The 8,558-nt window shown below is 33.8% G+C and overlaps 1 protein-coding gene and 1 pseudogene across 1 annotated transcript; one reads left to right on the top strand and one right to left on the bottom strand.

Moving 5' to 3' along the window:
- Positions 1 to 406: 406 nt before the first annotated feature.
- On the top strand, positions 407 to 1,849 carry LOC119642884 (annotated as a pseudogene).
- A 3,507-nt stretch (positions 1,850 to 5,356) lies between these two features.
- LOC119642881 (UDP-glucosyltransferase 2-like) lies at positions 5,357 to 8,097 on the bottom strand. Its single transcript, XM_038042183.1, has 3 exons — positions 7,685 to 8,097; positions 7,358 to 7,617; positions 5,357 to 6,456 (listed from the first exon to the last, which is right to left on the bottom strand). Exons 1-3 carry the CDS (start codon positions 7,971 to 7,973, stop codon positions 5,377 to 5,379), a joined length of 1,629 nt encoding a protein of 542 aa, XP_037898111.1. The 5' UTR covers positions 7,974 to 8,097; the 3' UTR covers positions 5,357 to 5,376.
- Between the last annotated feature and the right edge of the window lie 461 nt (positions 8,098 to 8,558).

Consider the following 8,558-nt stretch of genomic DNA (forward strand, 5'->3'; position numbering starts at 1 on the left):
ACACTGTCTCTACTTTTTTAGTCCTATGGGCGGCGTCTAAATGTCTGAACCGTATCAGACTTTATTTTGTAAACATGTCACCTAGGTCGTTTTCATCCATAGAGAGTGTCTTGGCAGTGATCTTTTTCAACTCGAGTCTTCGCCAATGAGAATGGCGCCCTTCTACATGTGACAGTTTGTGATAAGAAAATTTGCATTATGAACGTTAATTGAAAATTTTATTTTAGTATGCGAGACTCTAACATCGCACGAATACGATAGAATTTAACAAGAGGTTTAATCTTTTCATAATTTTTTTAAGTTGTTACAAACTTGCGAATAGTGCCAAAATTTTTGCAATTTTCCCTTATCCAGGGCCATCGCAGTATATATTAGTGCAACCGTATTAGAGTTTAAAAGTCATGAGATGGCGGTAATCAACGCCCACCCCCAAACACAACAAATAAGGAATTATCGAGGCATTTTAGTAGGGGACGTGGACACGGATTACGTTGGTAAACGGTATTTTTAAAAATTGGTTTTTAATTAACAGTGGACGTATTTCAGAACACATAAAATCATTGAACGCAAGATTTCGAAATGTTTGGGAAGAAATGACTTACTTCGCTGATTTTTACTATAATATCAGTCAAATCGTATTAAAGAGAGAGAGAGAGAGATTTTTCTCATAATATTAGTCAAAGGGTATTAAAGAGCTATGCGGTACAGGATATCATAAAAAAAGAAAGTTTCGGTTTGGTTATAGTAGACGCTTTAAATTTGGACGCTGTTTACGCTTTGGCTAAGCATTTTGAAGTGCCTTTAATAGGCGTTTCACCATTTGGTACTGATTTTATAATCGACGATTTAATGGGAAAGGCATCACCTTTGGCCTACGCCCAGTTACACAGGCTGGGCTTTACTGAATATATGAGCTTTTCGCAACGCTTGCAGAATATGCATTGGTCTATAATAGGTCACGTACATAATTACTGGGCGCACGTACCCAAGCAACAGCAATTGGTAACAAAATATTTACCTTACATAACCTCTGACCTATGGAAAGGAAAATACGTTCGAATTTTTCTTTAATATTGCTAAATCAACATTTCTCTTTGAGCTTTGCCCGCCCATACGTTTCTCATATGGTAGAGATGGACGATTTTCATGTAGAAACTAAAAATCCAATTTTACCTTCAAGTATAAATAAATTTTTAAATTCATCCCACATACTAAAGTTATTTACTTTTCTTAAGGGTCCAATATGAAATGTAAACACTTATCACCCTCCATCTTAAGTTTGATCAATGAAGTTTTTGGGTCTCTATCGTATAAAATACTATGGAAATTTGAAGATCCTGATTTAACTAACAAACCAAATAATATTTTTATTAGCGCTTGGTTTTCGCAAGTTGATATATTAACGTCACCTCGTGTAAAGCTATTCTACGATCAAGAAACAAACGTTAACAGGGCCCAAAAAATGAATTTTGCTTTAGCATTGGATATCAACAATCTAACTAAAGCATCTTTCCGGGAAACCATACTAGATATGATGACTAATGACAAATCTGACCAAAATGTGAAAGAAATCTCGCAAGTATACCATAATCAACCTATAAAGCCTATCGACTTAGCCATTTATTGGACTGAATATATTCTCAGACATCGCGGAGCTTATCATATGCAAACTAAAGCGCAAAAAATGAGTTTTATGAAAAAACATAGTTTAGACAGTTTGGCACTCATGATAACAGGTGCCTTTGTCGTTTTCATTGTCTGCTGTTGTTTAATTGTAAAAATTATTAAAGCGAAGGTTAAGAAGATTATGTCGAACACGAAACAGAACACTCTTAAAAAAATTCAATAAAATGTCACAATAACAAATAATTTAAAAGAAGCTATATAAACTTGGAAAATTCATTAAAGTAATTTAGGAAACAAAAATAAACTAATTTATAAGTGAAAGACCCGGAATATAATGCTTTTTTAATCTTCTGATTGAATTCATCTACAAGAGACATTCCCAAGATTGTAGACCAATAAAGTCTTCTAAAATTAGACCAAATAAGTTCTTCTTTTCAAGTGACTTTATTGGCATTTACATTTTAAAGGCTTTTCATTGCTAATCTTTGATCAACGTGTAAGCCAAAATTTAACAAATGAAACGTGAGTCCATTGCAGACAATCTTTACTTAAGCTTTTGAAGAACTTTAATCAAGTGATTTTTCACTCGCTTTCGTTGATCATTTTATGCTGTAAATTATAATTACTTTTATTCCTTTCTCCTCTGTTGGGCTGTGTGTCGGCTCGTCATCTTCTATAGCCACCGGTGATGTACTTTACCTTCATGGGACAGCAAATATCCTTATGTGTGTTATCTTTTTCTTTGAGACCATTATAAGATGGCCTAAAAAACAGCCTTCTAGCAGTTTTTTCAGGGTAAAGAAAAATTAATAGCATAATAATACTAAAAGAGGTTATTACACCTATATTTAGATACTAAAAACTATATTATAAAACACCGAAGCCATTCTAGTGAGACACGTTCGAATTTGGCAAAAAACTCGTAGGGAAGGAATAAAAATTGCAGAAATACTTCCGTAGGTCGTTTTAAAAAATCATGTTTCGAGAGAAAGGCTTCTGAAGTTGTGCAATGTATTTCTTATTATAATAGATTGTCTATCAAAAACCTATCAAAAACTTTTAATTTCTTAGCAGAAATTTGGAAGCTTTCTATTCGCTCTCAACCTCATATCTCCTCCAAACTTCATACTAGAAAAGAATACTTATTTCGAATTTAATACTGGAAAAGAATATCTATTTCGAACTTAATATTGGAAAATGTCTTTCTAGAGATATCAAACTAGACTAAATAAAAAAGAGCTGTCTTGACGATGCTACAAAAACATATTTTTGTTTGGAACTGCTTTTAAATGAGCACAAATAGTTTTCAAAGATATATACCGATAAGTTAGAAAGATTGGAAATCGCCAGCTCAAACAATAGATACACCGGGTAAAACACCTGTTGCTCATAGTAGGCGAAAAGCACAAAATTTCAAGTAAAAGACATTTGCGAATTTTTGTACACGTATTCAAGGAAACTCTGTTAAAGAAAAAAAAAAGCTTTTTTTTGAAAAATTGACTGAAAATAAAGTTGAAATAATGTGTGGATTTAAAGACAGCCTGAAACACGAATGCTGCTAAGTTGAATCTAATTTGGGAATTACTAAAATAAATTAAAGAATGTTACCTGACTGTAAAACGTGAAGACTGTTTTCATGATTCGTTTTTTGCGGTTTAATATTAAATATTATCGTTACAAAAACAAGTTGATTTGCAATTTATTACACAAAGATAATTACTTAAATTGTTGCAAAGACTGCACCAACAATAAGTTGGAATTAAAACTTTTTTCGGTAATTGTGGACGTACAAATTAACCGATGAAAACCACGGAGGTGGTTTTGATGAATACTCGAGCACCAGTTTTTCAAAAATGCGTTCATGGGATGGAAAGTGACACAAGAAATTTTAAAAAAATTGAAATTGTTTTAATCGTTCTTCTATTGTGGGCAAGTGTGTGAGCGGCTCATGCCCATTTTTAAGGAAACCTTTGTGCCAATTTCAGTTTTATAACTTCATTTTTGCGACTGCGTCGTAACCCAAATGTTGAAGACATTATTTAAAGCAGGTTCAACATTTTTGTTATGATCTGTTAATTGTGTTGGTGGCCTTGCAAATACTAGTTCATAAGGACAGTAATTGTGTATTGTGGAAGGTGTTGTGTTGAAACAATATTGGAAATATTTTATGTATTCATTTAACGTTCGGTGGTTGCGTTCCACCGTCCCGAGTGTCTGATGATGGTGGGCTGTTGATGTTACATTGTCAATTTTAAGGTACTTACATAGAGCGTTCATTAGTGCATTTTTGTATTCGGTTCCTTGATCCGTTACGAGTTTTTCCATGGGTCCGTAGTTTAGTATGAAGTTCTCAAAGATTGACTTTGCTATGGTTTTAGCACTTTTATCTGTGACGGGAATTGCTACCAAATATTTGGTAAGGTTGCAGATTAGTGTTATCGCGTATTCGTTGCCTTTTTCTGTCCTTGGTAATGGGCCGACGGTGTTGACTACAACTGTGTCAAAAGCAGTTGCTGGTGTTGGGGTTAAAGTCACAGCAGTTTTGATATGGGTTTTGATTTTGGCCTTTTGGCATAGCGAACATTGACATACTTGGCTATTGTTTTTGTCATTTGCGGCCAGTAATAGTACCTTCGTACTTTCGACAAGGTACGTGTAATTCCAGTGTGACCCCCTTCTATTGGGTCATTGTGGTATTTTTGTAGAATGTTTTTGATTTCGGGCTTATTATTTTTGTCTATAATTGTCACCTCTTGGAGTAGCGCTACTCTTATATTTTGCAATGTCTTATTGGCCATTATTTTAAATTGGTTTTACGATACGGATTCGAAAATCCTCTCGCTTGGTGACACTTTGAATTTTGACATTTTTATTATGCCGGCTTCTGTTTCAAGCCTTTGGAAAAACTGGCCTAAGTCGAGTTTTCCATTGGTATAAATGTCGTTTATTACGAATTTGGCAATTATTTTCCTCCCATGTTTCATGCAACATTTGTCGGAGTCAAATTTTAATTGCACAAATTTTCTTACGTCATTATTACTAATGACTTCATAGACTTTGGGCTCCGTACATTTGCTTAATTGTCGCTGTTCTGCGCAATTATTTTTCTGCCACGTTGCAGATCTTATTACTACTTTATATATACTGTTGTTTATGTTCTTGAGTTCTTTGATTGTTATGCGAGATAGGGCGTTCGCTAGGTAATTATCTTTCCTACGTTTCGTATGTTTGCTTTTTAGCTGTGGAAGCTGAAGATTTTCACATCTAAATGAATAGATCCGAGCGGTTTAATACTTCCTGGAAATATTTGTCCGCTGACGTGAATTGCTCGTAGTTTACATCCATAATGTTCGTATTGACCTGTGGACGCTGAGGCTGCTTGAATTCTTGCCCGTACTTTCTCTCTGAAATCTTCTGTTGAATATCTACTGTCTCAACATCATCTCGAGAATAAGCGAAAAATGTGAGAATAAGCGTATAAACAGAACGGTATTTAGGGATTAGAATGAGCCACTAAGCTATGCAAGCAGCTTATTTAGGTACATAGGTAAAGCAGTAAGCCGAGAAAAACGTAAATGTAGAGAAGGCATGTTGAAGTAGAATTGTTTATTATTGTCTCACAAAATTAATTTACATATACCAAGAGAACATGAGCTCGAGTAAAGTAATTTCTATTTTGCTTTTTAGTCCCTTTATTCTCTGTATAACAAAATCTACAAATTCTTGCTAACAAACAATTACTTAATGACTTCAACGTTTCTTAAATTTATCTTTTTTTAGTTTTTTTGATATTTTACCTGTCAAACAATAATTAAGGCCAAACACAATTAATTTATAAATAATCCAAAGTTGAAGAAAAACAAAAAGCGGGGAAACAATATACAGTACAAATATGGCATCTAAATTATGATATTCAATAAAATTCAAATTCATTCCAGCACAGTGTAAAAATCGCGCTCCCTTGTGTTTCGCTACGAACTCCACCCAAAATAAAGCTTTTTCCATCGGATGCTCAGGTCTGTCTTTGAAACGAACAGACATAATGCCAGCTTTTTCCTTATATTGCTTATCATTGACCACACGTTCAATGGCTGTTTTTAATTGAATCGCAGTCAAGTTTTTATAGTCTAACACAATGCCGAAACCCTCACGTTCAGAAATAGCTGCATTCAGAAATTGATCCCCAAATATGGGTAAAGCCACAATTGGTTTGCCATGGGAGACAGTCTCTTGAATACTTAAAAGGCCGCCATGTGTTACGAAAGCTTTGACTTGTGGTTGAGCTAATATAAAATCTTGAGGAAACCAGTCACGTATGAGAACATTGTCCGGCTTATTAGGTATATAGGGATCTTCAAATTTCCACAGCACCTTTTGTTTAAGTTGACGGAAAGCACTCAAAATTTCTTCCCTTTTAGCCAACGGGATTTTTTTACTTTTGATATTCGAACCCATAGAGAAATAGATGACGCCTTCTGAGGCATTGCCAATAAAGTCTACCAAATCTTTTGGATAAGGTGGACTCGAAGGTTTGATGTGCATTCCGCCCACTTCGATTTGGTTTGGTACGTATGGACGAGTAAATGTTAACGAATAATGTGTGTTTAGTAACACTAAAGCTGCATTACGGCGTATATCCAGCATTGACTTCTCCAAGTGCGGAAAATACTTTCTATACAATTCACTTTGACGAGGCAGATAATACAAATCCAAAAATAAACGTTCGAAAGTGATAACAGCCAAATTTCCCAAACGTTCCCAAAAAGACATGTGATCAGTTAATGGCAGCAGAGGATAAGGTACGTAAGATGGCGGTGACGGTGATCCAACCTACGAAGTAAAGCAACATAAGATACCGATAATTACTGAAAGAAAAAAAATATATTTTAATTCTTGGAGCTTGCTCAACTTAATCGTAAACCCAACCTATTAATCACATGCAAAATTTTTTTATACAAGTTTTAGATTTATGGGAAATTGCTTACTTTGCATAAGAAGCACAACGTGTAATTGCACGTTGTGTACAATGTCCTACAGCACTTGCAGTAAGCATATATTAAGTTTATGCGCACGTATTCAACAAGCAGAATCGCTTAGGGTAGGATTAACTTTTTTTATTATGCGATTTGATTCAAATTCAATTCACAAATCTTTTTGGCCTGTTCTTTTGTCCGTCTGATGGCTTCATATTAGGTTATTCGGAAGGTCATTTGATCATGAACGGCCAAATTCGACAAATTTAAACTCTCAGTGACTTCGCAAGTTGTTGTATAGCGCTTAGTTTCTTTGTTTTGGTTTCATCAGATATAAGCGGCTAAGTATCTCATTACTTGAATTTGCTCTTAATTCCGTAGAAATTTCCGTAAACGTTTATACATAACTACATCAATCATCTTAGATCGTTGTGCTTAGCATTCTTTAAAGTAAACGTCAACTACGTCTTTAACATGTCAAGTCTGTAAACAACCTTCTGAATTCGTTAAGGCGAATAAGACATTAATTTCCACTTATGTAGTTACACGGCGTCTTATTCGTGGGCAAGATTACGAATAGGTCGACATTTACAGAAATCAATCACTTGTCATTCAATGTATAGTTATATATTTGAATATATTCGTGTACATTGTGTGCTTGCAACTTACAATCAGAAATGTTGCAACATTTGATTGTTGCAGATCGTAAAAAGGAGACAACAAGTAACTAATTTCAAAGAGCTTTCCAGACAACTTACCATATCGGTATTCCAGGATATGGCGCCGAATGTTCCCAAACCAATTAATGGCGCTTTAAAATGTTCGCTTAAGCCGTATAGAGCTTCACCCAAGAATACTTCGCATATTACTGCATCGAATGTTTGATTAGAAGTCATCAATAATTGAACATTCGGATCGTTAAGCACTATATCAGTCAGCTTTAAGCCCATTTGGTGAAAACTAACAATATTGGTTAATAAGGACTTTCTATTTGTTTCAAGCAACTCGTCGGTTTTTTCTATATGTAATTAAAAAAAAATTAATTAGTAGTAGATAAAATTAAGTTTTAATTACGTATAATATACCATCCATTATTTTCAAAACGTTCTTTAAATGAATTTCGCTATAATTTTTTATTGGTTTTTGCTCAGTGAACGATGTTACAACTGTTACTTCATGACCTTTACCAGCTAGAGCTTTCATTAACGACGAGCCTACTATATAATGAGATTTAGAGGCGAAATGTAAAACACCTAAAAATTTATAGCTTTTTAAAGCCGCCGGGAAAAGCACCAGTATTAGCAACCACAGCCATAACGACGCTGATAGACTTGTCAATAATTTTTGGAAGTTCTTGTTAATTACAAAAGACATTATTCGTGTAATGTCGATGATGAAAAGTGTTTTTTTTTTTAATTTTTACTGCGTTTATATTGCCATATAATTGAATATATTCTCAACGTTACTTGTACATGTGTAATACACTCAAAGCTATGAAATGAACTAAAGCAAAATCAAATTCTCTTTAAGCAATTTCTATGAGTTAATATGATTACATAAAAAACACTCATGAATTCTTTTAACAATACTTCTCACTCTATTCTATTACAAGCAAATTTTAACTTAAAAACAGGTTTCTGTTTTCAAATCATTCTTCATATCGGTCGTTAACATTTTATGAGTTAAAATAATTTCCTATGAATGTTGACAGACAGAACAGAAACTTATTATGTTAAGTTTTTGTAAAATCTTCTTTTATTAAATCTACACTAAAGCTTAAAATATTAGTGCGACCATGATAAAATTAAACACACGCTATATATGTAATTTCATGCTAAAATATATGCGTTGCATTTTCAGATTAATTTCATGTTGCTCTTTTCATATCAAGCTATTTTAGGAAATGAAAGCCCGTAATTTATTTATTAATATTTATTTATTAATGTTAATATTACTTTT

This window comes from Glossina fuscipes, unplaced genomic scaffold (assembly GCF_014805625.2).
Source record: "Glossina fuscipes isolate IAEA_lab_2018 unplaced genomic scaffold, Yale_Gfus_2 269, whole genome shotgun sequence".
NCBI lineage: Eukaryota > Metazoa > Arthropoda > Insecta > Diptera > Glossinidae > Glossina > Glossina fuscipes.